The sequence below is a fragment of the Plectropomus leopardus genome, chromosome 11, assembly GCF_026936395.1.
Source record: "Plectropomus leopardus strain MGB_pleo_1.0 chromosome 11, ASM2693639v1, whole genome shotgun sequence".
In the NCBI taxonomy this organism is placed as follows: Eukaryota; Metazoa; Chordata; class Actinopteri; order Perciformes; family Serranidae; genus Plectropomus; species Plectropomus leopardus.
In genome coordinates, this window is record NC_142186.1 from 5037753 (window position 1) to 5060056 (window position 22304).

The window sequence follows — 22304 nt, forward strand, 5'->3', positions numbered from 1 at the left end:
GATAGATAGATAGATAGATAGACATGAAAAATTAGTTATCAACTTTCTAAGGCCAGAAATATCTATAATGAATAATGAGTCAGCCCTAGAAACAGATTGTGTCTCTCGGCAGCACTGAACAAAACTTGTTGATATGACAAAGTGGTGCAAATAACTGTGAACAGCCTGAAGGCAGACGCCTGGTGTAGAATGAAATCAAGCAAACTAAAGCTGAAAAAGCTTAACATTTTATTTACACCCTGCTGCTTTGTGCATCAGAAAATATCATAAACACTTCAGGTCCGTATGAGCAAACAGTCTGTCTTGTCTGCTGAATGTAACCACAGCAAATGGTGAACCTGAGAGGCAGACTCTAAAGCCCAACAAAGTGCATTTTAAAGAAGGTGACCAGCCTTATCTCATGTCCAGGGCTTCAAACAATGCTGCTTTGCCAGTAGCTCCCAGCCTCAGATATGGATCCAAAATACACCATTTAAGGTGTCTTCACACCAGAGCTTCGTTTCCTTGGATAATCCGGTTCGTATGGGGTGGTGTGAAAGCTCATTCAAACTCTGGTGAGGACCAAACAAGTGAACTCTGGTCCGCTTGAAAATGGGGGTCACAGTACACTTACGAATGAACCCTGGTGCGGTCACATGCCTGAACAATCTCCACAACAACATTATTACATAAACACACAAAATGCTACCTCAAACTCCAGTCTCAAATTGTTTAGACACGTTTCATAGGCCATTTTCATCTTTTAGATTGTGTATTACTCTGAGTTCCCCAGCAACCACCTGCCTCACTGAGGGCTCCAGGAAAATCCCACTGATGTTCCAGCTTTCTTTTTAGCCAATGCTTGTTAGACATAGCAGCTGCAACTGTGTGACTGCAGGCAATATTGAAAAGAAGTACAAACTGTAAAAAGTGCAGTCATGGAAAGTGTTAGCAGTATTTTTTTCTCTCCTTTCTTTAACAATCAACACTGACCTTGTGTGTTTGCTTTTTCAAAGCAATTACCTTCATGCAAAATAAGAGCTGGCTGTTACCAGCGCCAGTTGTTTCAGTGTGTTTCACTGATCACAAAGGCAAAGCACATGATGAAGATGCAGTACCCATATAAATGCAAGTCGTCCCAAAAATTTCCATCCATCCATCCATGCCTCCTATTCCCCCGTCTACCCATCCATCTCTCCATCCATCAGTCCATATGTCTGTCCATCCATCCATCCATTCATCCATCTGCACACTATGGGCTTAACATTTTTGACTTCTCTGGAACTCTGTTGGATTGATGAAGACCATTTTCCCCAAATCATATTCCCGTATTTGCTGTTTGAATGATGGAAGTCTAACACTTGGTCCACAATCTCTCAGGTTTTCAGATCAGCTAATATGTTGACTGTGAAGAACATAAGGTATGATTCATAGAGAATCATACTCTTCAAACCCTTCAGTGATCCCTCCAGAAAGACAAACGTTTGTCAGTTCAACAAAAAAGGCCTTCCTGGATTTAGCAACAAAACAAGCACTTGTAAATTATTGAATCAAGACAAGGGCATGGCATGTCAATAAATGTCTCTATTGAACTCTTAGTGTCTCTTTTCTAAAATTCTGCAGACCAGGTTCGTCAACAGTTTGGATCTTATCAGCAGCCCAATTAATGATTTCTTCTTTTACTGCCAAGAGATCACCTCAGCTAACCTTATCCCATCTGTCACTTCCACTCCTCATTCTCTAAAGGACTCACCCTGGAAACCCTCTAGTCACAAGCTAGTTTCATGAATCTTAAGCCCACATTGTGACTGTGTGACTGAGATTCAGCGCAACACTGGATGCTTTGATGTTTAAGGTTATGCCAGAAAACAAGTAGTCTATTTAAAAATTATATGTAAATTAATTATGCATAAAATGTTCCCAACATGCGTGTTAAATCCATAATCCATAAAAACAATCGTCCTTACGTCACAGCTTGGATTTTACAGACGCTACAGTATGTCTAGGCTGATTCGCGTCTGCAACAGATTTTCTAGCTCCTTAGAAAATTATACCGACTTTGTTGCTTTGTGGATGAAGATTTCAGTACCAAAACTTTATCCTCTGTCACTTTTGTCACAAAGTCTGTCTCATTTGTTTATATTTTACTCAGTCTGCCCCTCTGCCTCTCTGTCTCTAACCACCTCTATCTGTCCTGGCACTATGTGTTGCCATTTACTATTCATCCAGCAGATGCTCCCAGACTCTCCCACCTCTCCCAATCACCTGACTCTCACTTCCACCTGCTCACCTGTTTCCTGTTTCCCTGCTTAGCCCTGCAGCCTGGCCCATTTCCACTCATTCCCTGCCAAGTGGTCAATGTTGCTTTATATCTTTGTTTCCAGCCATCTGAACCTGAATCTGGCTACCTAGGGTAAGCAAATACTGACTGCCTTCTGCTGCATTCAGTGCAAGGTTATATGCTGTACAACAATGCTCAATTTGTTCCATGTAACATTCCTCTTAACCCTCTTCAGTGCTTGTAATGTTATTGACTTGCTCAGCTGCCCTTATACTAAATGTCTTTTCAAGTGATTTCACTGTCACAGACAAATTTCCAGTGTTGTGATTTAATCATTTTTAAACCAGTTTGACCTCAGTTGGTGCATGCTCTCATTGTTTGGTGTGAAATGATTGTAAAACTTAGTCAAGTCAGTCTTGTATTTGGTTTGATGTTTGGACAAAATCAAACATGTTCAACATTATTGTGAATTTTTAGTCTTGGATCATGCAAATAGTGAATTTCAATGACATGAACATTGTCAACAACCCACACCTGCGCTCTTTCCAGTACCAAACAGGAGGCATCGAACTGGGTAGTAAATGTGGAACTTGAACGTGAGCAAGTCTCAGTTCTCTTGTAGAAAGAGGGAAAAATGATTGAGTTGGGGAGTGAAGAAAAATTTGTGTTGAAATTGGTGTGTATGTGGTCCACCAGCCAGCATTTATTTGGTGAGAAATCTTAATTTTTTTAAACAATTTATCTTAATAGATTAAATTGATGCTGAAGTGACAGAATACAGTATTTGACGCCTTTTACCTTGCGTTTCTGGAGTTTTGTTTCAATGGAATTGTTAATAGTAGAGTTTCCATTACAGAGTTGCACAAAAATTAATTGATATTTTCAAAATGTTGATTAAACACAGTTGTGAGATGACTGCATTTGCATTGAGTGATGTTATGCAACTTCTTCTCTCACATTAACATTCCAAGAAGCGTGGCGATGGATGTTTAAACATCAGCATGTTTATTTCTATTGCAGCCACCGCACTTGCTGTCATTATTTCTAATCAAAGGTGACGTAGGCATGTAATAATAATAATAATAATAATAATAATAATAATAATAATAAAAATGATGATAACTTTATTTATATAGCACCTTTAAAAAAGTTGTTTACAAATTGCTTTGATAGACAAAGCAAAGGCAGGAACTAGGAATAATAAAAATAGACATCAACACTCAAGCCAAACAGAGAAAGGTATAGGACAAGTCAAGCAAAAAGGCCAGAACAAAATACATATACAAAGGTCAACAACAATAAAGTAAAGGTTCATAGGGAGTCAGCATTTCAGAAATGTAAATTGGGGCAAGACCAATACGAGCTTTAAAAGTAATCAGTAAAATCTTAAAATAAATTCTAAAACAGACAGGGAGCCAGTGGAGGGAAGCAAGGATGGGAATGATGTGATGTCATCTGTTAAAACCAGCAAGAAGCCTAGCAAGCAATAATGGAAAGGCAAATCCCATATACATGGGGGCGGCCACATATAAGGGATTTCTGTGAGGGGTTTAGTCCACGATTTCACAGAGGAATTGTGGATTCCAAACTTCCAGATGTTCGCTCAACTTTTTAAGAGTTATGCAGTGCAATAATACCTCTTGTATTGCCTGCATTGTCATGCCTGAAGGAGCCAGGACCCAGTAACAACTGCATAGCCAAAAAACTTTTTTACTCCTTTCGAAATTGACCTGTTTTCCATAGGCGTATTTTGGCGTTATAGTTTCCACTAGGAGCAATATGGGAAATAAAAAGAATCTAGTTGTAGTGTTGCAAATAGTGACTGCAAAATCCCAAGTCTTTGTAAAATATAGTGTGCAACTAAAAACTCACATTGTTTGTGGATGTTAGAGGCAATTAGACTTCAGTTTTTTTAAGATTTTATTAAGGGCATGTATTGTAGGCATTGGTTGTTTTTTGCCTTTGGGGGCAGCAAAGCAGGCTGCTCATTTGGCAAACTTGTTAGCAAACAGTTTCTTATTTATTCATCCATCAGACATGTTGCTATATTAGCACTTATGAGGCATGTTTCTGCTAACCTATTGAATGTCAGACTAATTTTCAGTCCATATATAGATCTGTTTTGATCTCCGCTAACTCCTAAGAAAAGTATCTGGCTCTTTAGGTGCTTAATGCTCCACTTTGTCAGTTTGGTGCTGAGCATGTAGGCTTGATTACAGTGGGGGTTTTGTTGTTGTTGTTGTTGTTGTTGTTGTTGTTGTTGTTGTTGTTGTTGTTGTTTTTACTGAAAGTAACTGCTTACTTTGGCCTGAAAAGACACCACAGGCCATAAAAATAAAATAAAATAAACAATGAACCAGATACTAAAATGCTCTGTAATGTTGAGGAGAACAGCAGTCTTGTGATTATTCTCTGTGGATGTATCACTATGAGCACTATGAGCAACATTCAACTTTCACGACTTATAGTCAATTAATCCATTGTTATTATAAAAGTATTAGTGCAGCTTTAAATATGTCAGTTAAACAGAGAAACTTGCTGTTTATGGAATGACTGATCCCCTAGTAAGCCCACTTAACAGACAGGTCTGAATGAAACAAACATCACAGAGTGTTTAACATGCACATTAGCATCCAGGTTAAAATCAGGTTTTTGGACTATCCTGACTGTGTTATGTGCTACACATGTATAGATCATATCCTGGTTTTAGAAACCCAGATATGAAATAGGGGTTACTCTGACAGATCATGTGTTAAAATCATGTTTACAGGGATATAAATTATCATGTTCATCATGTTCCATGTACGCACCATATCTGGAAGATCAAAACCAGGATACCAGTGTGCATGAAATGCACTTATAGATGGAATTCAGATCCGTACCGCAGGTCATCAGGTTGAATTAGCCTGGTAAGAGATCAACAGTGAACAGTGCTGGCGACTACTGATGCAGAGATGTTGCGTGCCAAACCCCAGGTCTTCTTAATTACAGATTCATACAATTATGTGCCCAAAACCATCGAAGAAATGGCTGCACAGAGATTCAGGGAGGCTTAGTGGTGAGAGACTCTTTTTCAACTGGAGTATATGGTTTTAACCCCCCCATCAGAAAGGATCTGCTGTACTGAGTATCCATGTACGTGATCTTGAATCCTAATCAGCTTCAGGGATGATATGTGTTACAAGACATGCATTTTCTTCAGGCGGTCATTTCTGAAAAAAGCTTGAATTTATCATAACTTTAATTAAATGTTTGGACTAAACCATAACACCAACTTCTCTGGACACTTTGTTCCAATGCAGTTTTTTAGGGATTTTTTTCAAATAGAGATGATGCATATGTTTGGAGTTGGCAAATACATTATGCTGTAAAGCTATTTTAACTGTGCAAGGCCAGATAATGAAAATAGTCTAGCTGGAAAAATGTGAGCAGACCGCCCTCTGCTGATGGCATCTCTTTAGTGCAAATGTTGTGGTGCACAGGCAGTGGGCTACGAGCTAAATGCGTTATGTGATGGGTGTGTTACTGCTGGTGTTAATGCACAGAAAGGCTTTTATGGTTTAAGCATGTTTGTGTGTGTGTGTGTGTGTGTGTGTGTGTGTGTGTGTGTGTGTGTGTTTAATCTTCAACCACCCATTTTTTGATGTATTTAGCACATTTTACTTCATTTTGTGTTGTTTAATGAAACTAATTATTGTATTTAACAGGTAAAATCAAACACATTAACCCTTTGAAACCTGAGCAAATTGGCTTGATTTCTTCCAAAAACATGGGAAAAGGGCAATAAACAACAAGATGAAATGACAGAGAAATTAGCAAGAAATTAGTAAAAGAAATTTACCTGAAAATTAGTACAAAAAAGTTTGGTTTTTTTTTAAAACAAAAAAGCATTTGTAAAATTATTTAAAATAATGAAAATAGCATTCTTCTGGACATTTTCGTAGTTTTGTTAAAAATAATTTTATAAATCTACTAATGTCTGCAATTTGCTAGAAATGTTTTGCCTAGTTCATCATTGCCTTTACCCCTGTTACTTAATGAAATCAAGCCAATTAGATCAGGGTGTCAAAGGTTTAAATACTTGTGAAAGGTGTCTGAATGCAGCACAGTAGGTGATGTCAATCCAGTTTTAAATACCGTGCTTTTATGATATTTTTTTTAATTTGATTTATTTAATTCCAAAATGTAAAAAGGGAAATAGACATTATTCTACAAAAGCAGACAAAAAACAGTTTAAAAAAAAGTTAAATTTACAGGCAATGAAAAACATAAAGCAAAAGAAATGCTCAAATAAATGATGAATCTATTTACAAAAAGGAGTTAGATAAGGTAAACATTTATTTAATCCCACCCCTTCTCTGTAGGTCATTAAATTTTAATTGACCAGCTTCCTTATTCATTTAAACCTATGCTATAAATACTTAAATATATACCTAAATCCACATACTCAAAATCAAATATCGACGATTTTTCATAATTATTTACCCAAAATAAATTCAATTAATAAGAATATGTCGAGTATAAAGATATATTTGAAGGTCGTCAGTGGCACACTAATACAGAGTGAAAATATACCACTGGCCAGGTTCCTATCTCTGTAAGAAGTTGACTTTGCGCTACGCAGCCTGGGAAATGAATTTCTTGCACGTCTCAGAGCGTTACGCAGCCGGACCAATCCGAACTACATTTCCCTTGTGTCCTTGCGCGATCGGGGTTACATGCGGTTCTCCACGCAGTCTGTGCTGCGGCAGCGACAAATGTGGTCCTTGAACGACTCATAGCCCAGGCATATTCGCATGGCCCTCAGGATTAAGGGGTGCAGTTTTGGCTCAACCTCTACACGCAACTTCCGACGTAAGTGTACCAGCTTTCTATGTCCTGTTTTAGTTGGTTATACTTATATGGTGAAAACTTGTTTTCCTGCCTGTGAGAGATAGCAGTGCAGCTAGCTAACAGCTAGCTAGCCAACGTTAACGTCAGACGTTGGAAGCCAAAGTTGGCAGCAGTTCAGAGTCTGGCCTTAACAAGGCTGTCTGCCAGGCAGTGTCTAAAGAAGATGTGTGCTTTAATAAGATAAAAGCCTGTTTACTTCGCTTCCCGCTGGACAGTGGCCTAGCGATACAGGAACTAAAAGCTGCCGCCTGCTTGTCCTCCAGACAAAACTGGCCAATGTCAACTAGCCCAAAATAGATGCATGTGTAAAGCTAACATGAATATAGCTGTAAACTTCCGGTCGGTACTTCTGAAGCAGGTGACATTCCTGCTGCTGCTCTCCTACAGTTTAATTAGAGTACTCTTATTGTGAAGATGAGTGTCACGGCTTCCTGTCTTATTGTGGTGAATTCGCAGAGCTCTTGCAGTAGTTTGGCTAGCTGCTAGTAGGTGAAGTTTTGTAACGTAACCGTAACTCTTAAGTAACTGTGAAGTAACAGCCAGTTAACGCTAACTTCACCTTTTTTTTTAAAACGTAGTTTGAGTTTAGTTTTTGAGACGTACACTCTTGGTCTTCGTGCATGAGACTCACCCACTCGTTTGTTTATCTTCAGGTGCTGCTTTTATGGTTGCGCAATCATAACGCAAGGTATGTCCTTAATCTGTCATAACGTGTAATCAGTGACTGAAAGATGAGATAACGCAGGAAATAATTTAGGTCATGGTTAGTTTGCTCAGTGAATTGTTTAAGATTAGAGTAAACTTGGTGGTTTCAGTAACGTTACTACTAAAATGGAGAAGCGAGCTTTACTATATGATAGTCACGTGTATGTTACTATTAGTATGTTTAAAAAATGCTTTGAAACTGAGAGAACAAAAGTGTAAGAAACAATAGTCTGATTATGAAAAAAGGAGAAATGACTTATGAATCGCTCACTAGATTAAATTTTATTTATATAGCACCTTTCAGACAAATCAAATGCAGTTCAAAGTGCTGGATAGTTTGACTGAAGAAACAAAAACAGCATATGAAAATGCTGACAAATGGATCATAAAAAAATGGAGTAAGTACACACCTTTTTTTTGTACTTAAAGTTTTTTTTGGTGACATCTTGGAAGACATATTATACTATGATTTTTTTGTCATATTTTTAATGACATACCACTGTATACTATACTATGACTTTTTTGTCACATTTTGGATGATATACTTAACGCTGACTTTTTTTTGGTTAAATTTTTAGTTTTTTTTAGGATAGGTATTTAGTTTACATTTAAAAGTCAATACTTTCAGTTTCTCTTAGATCCTCTGGCAGGCTGTTCCAACATTTTGGGGCGTAATGCTTAAAGCAGAATCACCAAATGTTTTCGTTCTACATTGTAGAACCGCTAAAAAAGAGGAGTCGGAGGATCTGAGGGGGCCTTCTTGGTTCATTAACTAAAAGCATGTTCTAAATATGTTGAAGATGTAGTTTCCTCTAGTATGCAGTCCAGTTTTAGAAGTTACCAGATAACCATTACTCTAAATAGTCAGCAAAGTAATGTCGGTTTTTCATTTAGGGGGAAACTACTGAAATATGTTGAGCATAATTACATGAATATAATCTCAGCAACATTGAGTCCATATTTTTCACATTTTCTGAATTTCTACTTGAACTTGGAGTGCCTACATGTTTGTGCTCCACTGATTTTGCAATGGGGGTCATGCAGTGGTCAGTATTTCACAGTTATTTTAGTGATTTAGACCAACAGAAGAGACTGCATGTATATCACATGTGTTTGAAAGTCTAATCAAGATTATCTGATGTTCCTTTTGTTGCAAGAAACTAAAAGCTTCAGCTGTAATTTTTGCCAGGTTATGTAGGAAAGATCACAGGTGGAAGTTGGTCAAAAACAGTTGCTAAAATACATTTAAATTGTAAATTTTGGTGCTTTAGTCCAAAAAGTTATGTCAAATTTGAGTCCTAGACATGAAAACTGAAAAAAAAAATCTGCCTGTACAGGATTTAGCTTTAGTTTGTCCTATAGTCAGTCCCCGAGTCTACCGACAAAAACATTCAGCAAAAATAAATAATGCTTTATACACAAATATATTTGTTCGAGCTTCTCAAATGTCAATATTTGACGGTTTTCTTGATCTTCCATGATAATAACCTAAATACTTTAGGTTTTGGGTGCTTAGTGAGCCAAAGCAAACATGTTTAAAGATGTTACATCAAACTCAGAACTTGTGATAGATAATTCATATTTTCTTTCATTTGCTTGTACAAGTTTAAGACTAAATACCAAAGTACCAGTAACTGAGTGAAATAACTAATAGACATAGAAAAGAACTGTCAGTTGCCGCACTGAAAAAGATCTTGATGCATAGATTTGCCTTTTTGTTACCCATCCCACAGTCTGTGGTTGAACGTCACAGCAGCAGAGAGGCGGAGGGGAGGAGGATGATAATGCAGCGCTTCCTAACTCATCGGACACTGCTGCGGGTAGCAGCGGCACGCCCAATACTGGCGGGGGTCACCATCCCAGAGCCACCAGTAGCCTTTTGCTGCTGTGTCCTCCGCCTGTCACCATCACCTCCCACAGGTCGGCTCTGGCTGTCAACCACAGCAACTAGCAAGGCAGCACATCAGCCAAAACACCAACCACCACAAGATGAACCGCAGTCCAGCTCTGCACCTCAGACACAGGAGTCCCAGAAAGGGGAAGCAAGGCCTGATGCTGTAGAGGTGGACCCCCTGCAGGACAAGTCCATTGGTCTGGTCCAGAGGTTTAAGAGAACCTTCAAACAGTATGGGAAGGTGATGATCCCTGTGCATCTCGTGACGTCCTCAGTCTGGTTTGGAACCTTCTATTATGCTGCTATGAAGTGAGTTATTATAAATCAGATTGACATTTATTCCTAAAATGTATTTATGTCTAGCTGAAGAAAGACAGACTGCTGTACGATCTTAAATCTGGTTTTACCATCTCCTGCCAATCATCATAGAATTTCTTTGTCCTAAATGTTAACAAGTCATGTTATAAATGCAGTGCTATACACATAAAGCTGAAAACACATCAATGAAGGTGTTAATATTGACATTTCTTTCCAAACTTATAAAAATCAGCATTTCATGGATTGAAAATGTCTTAACGTACTCCCTTCTGTTTCAAATCTGAAACCATGCAAGGCCAGTGCTGACTTGGAGTCAGCCACTTGGGACTTACTTCTGTCATAATATTCTCACTATAACATATATATATATATATAAGTGTTACTGGATGGCAGCTAATCAAAATCTTTTCTCTCTGTTTTTTCTTCTCCCAGAGGTGTGAATGTAGTGCCCTTCCTGGAGATGATTGGTCTACCAGAGTCACTGGTTGGCCTTTTGAGAGACTCCTCAAGTGGCTACGCTCTGACTGCGTACGCCATGTACAAGGTAATAAAATCCAGGATCCTCCGGGATATATTATGCCTTCATGCTGGCAAAAGCTGTATCCGGATGCATTACTTTTTTTGGTTGTCCGTCTCAGGCTTGTGAATGCCATATCTCAAGAAGGCCTTGAGGGAATTTCCTTAAATTTGGCATAAACGTCCACCTTGACTCACTAGCTGCTTTTACCATGAGATCGTGCTATGGGTCCCCCCCTTTATACCTGCACTTTTACACAGAACCAACCATCAGCAGCATCATTCCACCTCAGTATGTACTTATACACCACATCGCGGCATCCCATGATCAAAGGAGGCATGACGGGTGTGACATAAAAAGTTTTCATCGACAGTGCTTTCTAAACAGTAACAAAGGCATAACACGTCAATAACAATCATTCATTTTCTGTGTTATATGGCGGCTGAACTGGTCCTCTGCTCAGAGGGAAGGAGCTACTGAATTTTATTGTTGTCCCAGTTTGCGGACATTTACGACTGCTGTTCTTCTTCTTTGAATCAGCCACTATGCTACCAGTTGCTTTTTAAATCTCCCCTGATGGGGGATGCACACATAAACATGTTGTCAAAACATCACACTTTGGCTGCCCATAGTCACGCCTTTCTGGCTTTACGTTTTACACAGACCTCGTTTAGGCGCTGTTACTACCTCTGTTCTCGGAGCAGAGAGACCCCTCTAGTCCGTCCTCTTCGCAGTTTGACGTTTTATACAGAACAAGGCAGGGCAGCATAGTGGTGTTATATTACTGTCCTGAAACGGCAGTGTAAATGCAGCTAATGAGGAACTGACTAGAATTTGGTGACTGAAGGTTAAAGGTCAAGGTCAATGACCTCACAAAACATGTTTTTGGCTATAACAAGAACTTTTGTGTAATTTTGACAAATTTTCACACAAATGTCTAATAGAATAAAATAATGACATGGTGACATTTTATATCTCAAAGGTCGACTTCACTGTGACGTCATAATGTGCTGAAAAAACACTCTTCTGGCTACTGTTCAACGCCATAAAAAGGGGAGACATTTGGTTGGATACTGAATTAGTGACTCTTGAAACTGCTGATTTTATAGATCTGTGCTGCCGGGCGGGAGATGTGCGTGATCATTTTTTAGAATATGTATCTTCTTTGCAGCAGCATTTATATTTGAAGCATTGACATCTGTCATGGCGACATATGAGTCTGGACAGACATGGATGTAACTACAGCTGACACTTGACTGGTTTGCAGAGGTTAACAACCATTAGGTGGTAATTCTCGGTGAACATTTAACATTTTTACTCATTGATCAGGATACAAACATTGTGTTATTAAAACATTCACACTGTCATATTTCCTGAGCTGTTAGCCACCTTAGATTAAAATGTGTCTCATTTCCTCATTTTGCATGTAAACAGCAGATACTTTTTATCTAACAAGAGATTTTCTGAGTGATGGATTCAGGTGTTTGTTTCGCTCTGCTGCTTACTTTGTTTCCCCACAGATCGCAACCCCTGCCAGATACACGGTGACTCTGGGCGGCACGTCACTATCTGTTCAGTATCTCCGCAAGCACGGCTACTTATCCACACCACCGCCGGTCACAGAATACATCCAGGACAAAATGGAGGAGACAAAGGAGAAACTGACTGAAAAGATGGAGGAGACGAAGGAGAGATTCTCAGAGAAAATGGAGGAGACAAAAGAACGCTTCTCTGAGAAAATGGAAGAGACTAAAGACAAGCTTTCTGAGAAGCTGCAGGAAACCAAAGACAGAGTCTCAGAGAGAAAAGCGTTTTTTAGAAAGAAAAGCGATTAGCGGATCCAGTTTACAGATGCCTCCTCTGGATAAATTATCCTTTTTTGATCTCAAGTAATCAGTGGGTTTGGGGCAAGTAAAAGATGGCACTTATGAGACTGTTCAGAAAGAAGAGAGAGACTTTATCCTGTCCTTGTCCTAAAATTTCACCTTGCACATCTCAGTTATCTGCTGTTGTCTGTTTAAGTGTCAAATTCAAGCTCCTAATTGTCCAACTCTGCTACAATGTAAGTTTAGACTAGACAGCAGCTTAGCAGACTCCTGGCAATGCTACGGTCTGGCTCTGTCATCTCAGACTGGATTTACACTGGCTCATGCTATCCCGACTATAAAAACACACATCACATAAACACATGAAAAAATAGGTCTGGGTTTCAAAGGGTTGAAAAAAATCAATTTGTCAAGTATAAAAACAGCAGCCATGAAAGATTATATGGGAGAGAATAATGCCGATTCCCCTGGTTAAGAAAATAAAAGTTGAAGCTCATGGTTACCTGTGTTTGATCGTCCATTAAAGCCTTTGTGGAAGGCTGGGTACCATCTTGTGTCTTTTCTAATGTACCGAGAAAGAAATTAAGTTTTCTAATGTATTTTTATCCTTAAGCCCAAGCTAATATATTATTTTGATGTCTGTACTACTTCATGGGTTGACTGAAAGTTGTGTATGAAAGTCAAATTGTCAAAGCTGCTTTTGGAGCAGAAAAGGAACAGTACATGTCAGTTAACGTGTTGATCAGTCCTACATGTAAACATGTGCAGCAGCAGTAAGCACACTGTGGAGTACATGGGTGTAAAGTGTCGACAGTGTGCCTGATGAAATGTCTTGGGAATTTGTGTATTAAATACACAAGTGTTCTTGTCAGTAATTCAAACAGATGTCTGATTAAAATTGCAACGAATAAAATGAAATGCAAATCACCAACGTGTACGCTGTATGTATAGGCCATGTGAGTTGGAACAACCAATGAAAACTGTGTTTGAACTTTAAATGAGACTATAACTTTTTTTTCATGAAAAGATAACATAAGCGAATGCTGCACTTAAAAAAAGTTAAATTTATAATCGAAAGTCAGTTTATTCAACTGAATACACTGATAGTGAGTGACACGCCGATGAGTTGGTGTGTCAAATTCTACCGGTTGAAAAGAGAGGATGGAGTATTGCACTCAATAGTCTAATACATCTTGTCATTAAAAGTCCTTGATTACAGTGGTTCTGCTCAGAACTGGTGGCTGCATTGCTAGACCGCACAAATGTCCAAGAATCCTGAACAGGAGTGATCTGAGGACCAGAGCTAATTTAGTGGGAAAGGACTACCATTTATCGGCAGAAATGGAATAGAAGAAAGTAGAGTAAAATTAGAGTAGTTGTGTTCTTGTCCTTTTTTTCCACAAACAAAATTAATTTTGGTATCTTTTTTTATAAGTGCCTTCATGTAAGTCAAGTCAATTTTATTTATAAACCCATTATCACATATCACAATTTGCCTCAGAGGGTTTTGTAAATTATGGCATCCCTCTGTCCTCAGACCCTCACGATCGTCACATCACAGTCATTTTCCATGGTTTTCTCCCGCAGCTTGATTGGATGCTGTCGCATTGTTTTTAAGTGAATCTGGAGAATTAAGTGTCAGCTTGCTTTGGACGGATCTGCATTAATGTTGGTTGATTCAGGAAATGAGGGGATACGAAGTGACTTGTGAAACTCTTTTTAAAAAACATACTTTTTAATCTTTGGGCCTGGATGGAAGGTATCAAGTATTGTGAGGTCAAAAGGCTCAAATCCAAGGGAAGTCACTGGCGTTGAAGTCCAACTTGAGTTGCAAGTTTTTAAAATTTTTATCAAGTCTAAAGTCATTAAATTTGTGAGCTGAGTCTTCAAGTCCTCATATTTGCAAGTATATACAGTAAATGCACATCCTTTTTCTACTTTTATATCAATGTGCAGATTATTGTTCAGCCTTATCAAATGCTTTATATAAGGTTGCAGTTCTAAAAAACTCACATGCTCCTCATACCTGTCGGTCACATTTATTCCACTGAGATAAAAGCACGTGCGCACTGGGTGACACTGCAGGCGTCTAGTGTTTTGATGAGTCAGTAGGTCAAAGTATTCACCACTTACTGAGGAGTCAGTATGGATCTTAGCTTCCTTATCTGTCACTGTCCAGAAATGCTAAATAGAGCTAAACATCATGCCACCACACCCTGGATGAGCTCCAGCCTGCCTACTTCATTATGAATCTTATCTATATGTAAATATGATAGTATTGCTCAGTGCCGATGGGAAGTGTATGTGTGTCTGTGTGTGTGTGAGTAACAATGACCTCTGCTGTCCAAACTAATGAACAACTGTTTATGCAGTCCACGACCCCTCACACAAACACCTGTCTGTTCTCCCACAGGGACGAAGACACAGAGGACAGAGCGGCGCTGCGATTCCTCAAATCATTTCAGTGTAAAGACAATCTGTGATCTTCAGGTGTGAGTCAGAGGCTAAACATGACTCAAGTGTCAAGATGTCTCCAGGAAGCCCGAGGTGAAGTACAGGTCAGAGAAAAAACTGTCCAAACTGTCTAAAGTCTGTGATTTTCTCCGCTCTACATATTTTCCTACAGAGGTCAGTGGAATCATCTTTGATATGGCTGACAGATTGTGTACATCAGAAAGTTGCCGAGGTCACACTTGTTGTAATACTTTGGCCATAGAGCTTTTTTTTTATAGTCTTCAATTGAAATATTACAATTCTAAAGTTTTATTTTATGTTTTTTGCACACTTTATTTTTTTTTTTAAAATTGCTCTCTGTTGAAAAACAAAAAAACAACAATGCACAGTGGACAGGCAATGGTTTGTGTTACTTTTTGAAGAAAAATGCAAAAAATGGCTTGCAGGGGGCAGAACTCCAGTTTTCACTTATTTATTGCCCCAAAGCTCTTCATCAGATTCATGTCAGATTAGACTCATGGTTGATGAAAACCTGTGTTGCTCGAAACGACACTAATACTTTGATGCAATAAATAAGTGAAAACTGGAGCCGTGCAGTGTGTGAGCCATTCTTTTTGCTTTTGACTATTGACTAACCTTGATCCGAGTTTGGATTGGATGTGCATGCATACTTGTGCTTTCTTTTTTAAACAGACTGGACCTATGACAATTATGAACAGGCCCACAGCTTCAAATTGTAGTCTTGTGGAAAACTTGAGAAAATAACATTTGCATCTAGGTACATCTACAGGTAGTTCACCTAGAATAACTGAGCTAGGTGAACTAGCTCAACTGAGGAAGACTCCATTAATGTTTACATGAGCCTGACCATAAGTAGCATGCTTCCTTATGTGTAAGGATGTGTAATAGGGTTGGGGAAGAAACATTACTGTTGAGTTTTTTAATGTGTATTTTTGGTGTTTGGGCCCCACAAGCTGATTGCCATCAAGTTCTATTTTGGAGAGAAGGCAGACATCTTTACAGCGATACCTCCAACACTGTGCAACTCACAAAAAAACACATTTTTGTTTTTGGGATGAACTATCCCTTTAAAGCTCCCTCTGTTAGTATTTCCTTCAAGCTAGTTTCCAAACAAGATTGACCATTTCAGCAATGCTTCCTGAAAAAATCTGGAAGGTGAGATACTAGAAAGCAGATTCCTCCTCCCTGCTCATGTGTTTCCTGTCTGATGCTAACAGTCTGGGAGAGGTTCAGACTGAAGCTGCATCACATCTCATCTCTGAGCACACTGCAGCTAATGTATGCATGATTTCCTCTGCATGGCCCACACCAGTCTGCCAGCTCTCCAGATGCGTGTGTGCGTAGTCTGCTGAAAGTGAGTCAGGAGGAAATGTGAACAGTTTTGGGACAGTTGTGCTCCTTGCAGCATTTTTCAGCAGGAGGTTCACAGAAAGGACAGGAGGTGGGGGCCCAAGGCCCCGGGCACACCCTCTCTCTGCACTTGTAAGTGACGCTAAGTGCTTTGAACATTAGCTTTGTTTCACTTCTGCGAATGTTATGACAAGTTGCCAGATGGGGTCTGTCTATAAATAAACCGCTCTTACAGCAGGTTACACACTGCAACACAGTGAGAGAAGCAGTGACTCAGGAAATGCCCAGAAAGCAAAGTACTACTAAGATTGCTGCTATGACACCATGAATACCAAAATTTGTTGGAGCATTGGACATCTAATATATTCCGTGTAGGTTATGTTTTTAAAATGGCAGTCTCATTTTCCAGTTACAGACAAGTGGATGATTATTTTGTGTTGAACTTCTTATAATTATGTGTCATATCTGCTGATGGGCAATATCAGTTTGTAGTTAATAACCATGAAGAGAGTATTAAAGTGAAATAAACGTTCTGCTGCCAGGAAATTTCTTTCATTATCACCATAAAACAGAGACACAGAATTGCACAAATAATAACAGGGTAGTACTGTAGTATTAACAGCATAACATTTCAATTCCCAGATAAGTTTAACTCAGCTTGGATTGACCTAAAACACAGAAAACCTTCATGGGGTGATGCAGAAACTGTGGCGGCCATTTCCAGTAGCTTTCCAGTAGCTTGTTGCATTTAACATTAAGCAAAAGTCCCCGTGCACAGCCAATGTGATCTTCAGGTGCTGGCTGGTAAAAGGGACATATACAGTGGATAACAAAGCAGACCACCGCACACATGTAGAGGCATGTTATAGTGTGCAGAGTTAAAAAAAAAAAACTACCAAAAATGGCCCCAAAACCCATAAAATATCATGTTGAAAAAATGACCAAAAAAGCAAGGCTATAAATTTGACATGTTCCAAAAACTGCTGAAAATCACTTATTATGGCATGTAGAGGCCTGTTATAGTGTCCAGTGTAAAAAAAACCCTTCCAAAAGCGGCCCCAAAACCCAAAAAATAGCATGTTGAAAAAATGACCATAGCATGTTAGGTAGTATGGCAAAATTGTCAAAATTTGACATGTTCCAAAAACTGCTAAAAACCACTTAGCATAGCATGTAGAAGCATGTTGTAGTGTGCAGTGTAAAAAATAAATTCCCAAAACGGCCCCAAAACCCCTAAAATATCATGTTGAAAAAATGACCAAAAAAGCAAGGCTATAGTATGGCGAAATTTTCAAAATTTGACATGTTCCGAAAACTGCTGAAAACCACTTAGTATAGCATGTAGAGGTATGGTATAGTGTGCAGTGTTATAAAAATATTTAAAAACAGGTTAAAAATCCATAAAATAGCATGTTGAAAAACTGACCAAAAAAGCAAGGCTATAGTATGGTGAAATTGTCAAAATTTGACATGTTCCAAAAACTGCTGAAAACCACTTTATATAGTATTTAGAGGCTTTTTATTGTGTGCAGTGCAAACAAGAACTAAAAAAAACAGCGCCAAAACCCATAAAATATCATGTTGAAAAAATGACCAAAAAAGCAAGGCTATAGTAAGGCGAAAATGTACAAATTTGACACGTTCCGAAAACTGCTGAAGACCACTTAATATAGCATGTAGAGGTATGGGATAGTGTGCAGTGTTAAAAAAATATTGAAAAACAGCTTAAAAATCCATAAAATAGCACCTTGAAAAAATGACCAAAAAAGCAAGGCTATAGTATGGCGAAAATGTCAAAATTTGACATGTTCCAAAAACTGCTGAAAACCACTTAGTATAGCATGTAGAGGCATGTTATAGTGTGCAGTGTAAAAAAAACCTTCCAAAAACGGCCCCAAAACCCCTAAAATATCATGTTGAAAAAATGACCAAAAAAGCAAGGCTATAGTATGGCAAAATGTCAAAATTTGACCAGTTTCAAACACTGCTGAAAACCACTTAGTATAGCATGTAGAGGCATGTTATAGTGTGCAGAATGAAAAAACCTTCCAAAAACGGCCCCAAAACCCAAAAAATATCATGTTAAAAAAATGACTAAAAAAGCAAGGCTATAGGATGGCGAAATTGTCAAAATTTGACATGTTCCGAAAACTGCTGAAAACCACTTAGTATAGTACAAAGGCATGTTATAGTGTCCAGTGTAGAGTAACCTTCCAAAAACGGCCCCAAAACCCCAAAAATAGCATGTTCAAAAAATGACCAAAAAAGCAAGGCTATACTATGTTGAAAATGTCAAAATTTGAGATGTTCCGAAAACTGCTGAAAGCCACTTAGTATAGTATGTACAGGCATGTTATAGTGTCCAGTGTAGAGTAACCTTCCAAAAACAGCCCTAAAACCCCAAAGATAGCATGTTCAAAAAATGACGGTCATATCAAAAAATGTCGAAATTTGACATGTTCCAAAAACTGCTGAAAACCACTTAGTATAGCATGTCGAGGCATGTTATAGTGTGCAGTGTAAAAAAAACTTCCAAAAATGGCCCCAAAAGCCATAAAATATCATGTTGAAAAAATGACCAAAAAAGCAAGGCTATAGTATGGTGAAAATGTCAAAATTTGACATGTTCCAAAAACTGCTGAAAACCACTTAGTATAGCATGTAGAGGCATGTTATAATGTGCAGTGTAAAAAAACCTTCCAAAAACGGCCCCAAAACCCAAAAAATGTCATGTTGAAAAAATGACCAAAAAAGCAAGGCTATAGTATGGTGAAAATGTCAAAATTTGACAAATTTCAAACACTGCTGAAAACCACTTAGTATAGCATGTAGAGGCATGTTATAGTGTGCAGTGTAAAAAAAAAACCTTCCAAAAACGGCCCCAACACCCAAAAAATGTCATGTTGAAAAAATGACCAAAAAAGCAAGGCTATAGTATGGTGAAATTGTCAAAATTTGACATGTTCCAAAAACTGCTAAAAACCACTTAATATAGCATGTGGAGGCATGTTATAGTGTGCAGTGTAAAAATAACTTCCCAAAACGGCCCCAAAACCCAAAAAATATCATGTTAAAAAAAAGACTAAAAAAGCAAGGCTATAGTATGGTGAAATTGTCAAAATTTGACATTTCAAAAACTGCTGAAAACCACTTAGTATAGCATGTAAAGGCATGTTATAGTGTGCAGTGTAAAAATAATTTCCCAAAACGGCCCCAAAACCCCAAAAATATCATGTTGAAAAAATGACCAAAAAAGCAAGGCTATAGTATGGCGAAAATGTCAAAATTTGACATGTTCCAAAAACTGCTGAAAGCCACTTAGTATGGCATGTAAAGGCATGTTATAGTGTGCAGTGCAAAAATAAATTACCAAAACGGCCCCAAAACCCCTAAAGTATCATGTTGAAAAATGACCAAAAAAGCAAGGCTATAGTATGGCGAAAATGTCAAAATTTGACATGTTCCAAAAACTGCTGAAAACCACTTAGTATGGCATGTAGAGGCATGTTATAGTGTGCTGTGTAAAAATAAATTCCAAATACGGCCCCAAAACCCATACAATATCATGTTGAAAAAATGACCAAAAAAGCAAGACTATAGTATGGCGAAAATGTCAAAATTTGACATGTTCCAAAAACTGCTGAAAACCACTTAATATAGCATGTGGAGGCATGTTATAGTGTGCAGTGTAAAAATAAATTACCAAAACGGCCCCAAAACCCCTGAAATATCATGTTGAAAAAATGACCAAAAAAGCAAGGCTATAGTATGGCGAAATTTTCAAAATTTGACACGTTCCGAAAACTGCTGAAAACCACTTAGTATAGCATGTAGAGGCATGTTATAGTGTGCAGTGCAAAAAAACCTTCCAAACACAGCCCCAAAACCCCAAACATAGCATGTTCAAAAAATAACCAAAAAAGCAAGGCTATAGTATGGCGAAAATGTCAAAATTTGACATGTTCCAAAAACTGCTGAAAACCACTTAATATAGCATGTGGAGGCATGTTATAGTGTGCAGTGTAAAAATAAATTACCAAAACGGCCCCAAAACCCCTAAAATATCATGTTGAAAAAATGAACAAAGAAGCAAGGCTATAGTATGGCGAAATTGTCAAAATTTGACACGTTCCGAAAACTGCTGAAAACCACTTAGTATAGCATGTAGAGGCATGTTATAGTGTGCAGTGTAAAAAAACCTTCCAAATACGGCCCCAAAACCCATACAATATCATGTTGAAAAAATGACCAAAAAAGCAAGGCTATAGTATGGCGAAAATGTCAAAATTTGACATGTTCCAAAAACTGCTGAAAACCACTTAGTATGGCATGTAGAGGCATGTTATAGTGTGCTGTGTAAAAATAAATTTCAAAAACGGCCCCAAAACCCAAAAAATATCATGTTGAAAAAATGACTAAAAAAGCAAGGCTATAGTATGGCGAAAATGTCAAAATTTGACATGTTCCAAAAACTGCTGAAAACCACTTAGTATAGCATGTAGAGGCATGTTATAGTGTGCAGTGTAAAAAAACCTTCCAAATACGGCCCCAAAACCCATACAATATCATGTTGAAAAAATGACCAAAGAAGCATGGCGAAATTGTCAAAATTTGAAACGTTCCGAAAACTGCTGAAAACCACTTAGTATAGCATGTAGAGGCATGTTATAGTGTGCAGTGTAAAAAAAACCTTCCAAATACGGCCCCAAAACCCCAAACATAGCATGTTCAAAAAATAACCAAAAAAGCAAGGCTATAGTATGGCGAAAATGTCAAAATTTGACATGTTCCAAAAACTGCTGAAAACCACTTAGTATGGCATGTAAAGGCATGTTATAGTGTGCAGTGTAAAAAAACCTTCCAAATACGGCCCCAAAACCCATACAATATCATGTTGAAAAAATGACCAAAAAAGCAAGGCTATAGTATGGCAAAATGTCAAAATTTGACAAATTTCAAAAACTGCTGAAAACCACTTAGTATAGCCTGTAGAGGCATGTTATAGTGTGCAGTGTTAAAATAAATTCCAAATACGGCCCCAAAACCCAAAAAATGTCATGTTGAAAAAATGACCAAAAAAGCAAGGCTATAGTATGGCGAAAATGTCAAAATTTGACATGTTCCAAAAACTGCTGAAAACCACTTAGTATGGCATGTAGAGGCATGTTATAGTGTGCTGTGTAAAAATAAATTTCAAAAACGGCCCCAAAACCCAAAAAATATCATGTTGAAAAAATGACTAAAAAAGCAAGGCTATAGTATGGCGAAAATGTCAAAATTTGACATGTTCCAAAAACTGCTGAAAACCACTTAGTATGGCATGTAAAGGCATGTTATAGTGTGCAGTGTAAAAAACCTTCCAACACGGCCCCAAAACCCATACAATATCATGTTGAAAAATGACCAAAGAAGCAAGGCTATAGTATGGCGAAATTGTCAAAATTTGACACGTTCAAAAACTGCTGAAAACCACTTAGTATAGCATGTAAAGGCATGTTATAGTGTGCAGTGTAAAAAAAACCTTCCAAACACGGCCCCAAAACCCCAAACATAGCATGTTCAAAAAATAACCAAAAAAGCAAGGCTATAGTATGGCGAAAATGTCAAAATTTGACATGTTCCAAAAACTGCTGAAAACCACTTAGTATGGCATGTAAAGGCATGTTATAGTGTGCAGTGTAAAAAAACCTTCCAAATACGGCCCCAAAACCCATACAATATCATGTTGAAAAAATGACCAAAAAAGCAAGGCTATAGTATGGCAAAATGTCAAAATTTGACAAATTTCAAAAACTGCTGAAAACCACTTAGTATAGCCTGTAGAGGCATGTTATAGTGTGCAGTGTTAAAATAAATTCCAACACGGCCCCATTTAAAACCCAAAAAATGTCATGTTGAAAAATGACCAAAAAAGCAAGGCTATTGTATGGCGAAAATGTCAAAATTTGACATGTTCCAAAAACTGCTGAAAACCACTTAGTATGGCATGTAGAGGCATGTTATAGTGTGCTGTGTAAAAATAAATTTCAAAAACGGCCCCAAAACCCAAAAAATATCATGTTGAAA

At 38.1% G+C, this 22304-nt stretch overlaps 1 protein-coding gene across 3 annotated transcripts; it reads left to right on the forward strand.

The window, feature by feature from the left end:
* Positions 1 to 6956: 6956 nt before the first annotated feature.
* On the forward strand, positions 6957 to 13340 carry mims1b (mitochondrial inner membrane scaffold 1b). Of its 3 annotated transcripts, XM_088084992.1 has the most exons (6): positions 6970 to 7114; positions 7807 to 7841; positions 8153 to 8256; positions 9592 to 10061; positions 10503 to 10614; positions 12108 to 13340. In XM_088084992.1, exons 4-6 carry the CDS (start codon positions 9637 to 9639, stop codon positions 12420 to 12422), a joined length of 852 nt encoding a protein of 283 aa, XP_087941118.1. In that variant the 5' UTR covers positions 6970 to 7114; positions 7807 to 7841; positions 8153 to 8256; positions 9592 to 9636; the 3' UTR covers positions 12423 to 13340. The 3 variants fall into 3 exon arrangements, with proteins under 3 accessions (XP_042346659.2, XP_087941118.1, XP_042346658.2); XM_042490724.2 differs by lacking the exon at positions 8153 to 8256 and having other exon boundaries at positions 6971 to 7114; XM_042490725.2 differs by lacking the exons at positions 7807 to 7841; positions 8153 to 8256 and having other exon boundaries at positions 6957 to 7114.
* The last annotated feature ends 8964 nt before the right edge of the window (positions 13341 to 22304 follow it).

Coding starts and splice junctions, on each gene's coding strand:
- mims1b (XM_042490725.2), top strand. CDS start 9,637: ATGATAATGCAGCGCTTCCTAACTCATCGGACACTGCTGCGGGTAGCA. Junction 10,062..10,502: donor TTCTATTATGCTGCTATGAA/GTGAGTTATTAT, acceptor TTCTTCTCCCAG/AGGTGTGAATGTAGTGCCCT. Junction 10,615..12,107: donor CTGCGTACGCCATGTACAAG/GTAATAAAATCC, acceptor GTTTCCCCACAG/ATCGCAACCCCTGCCAGATA.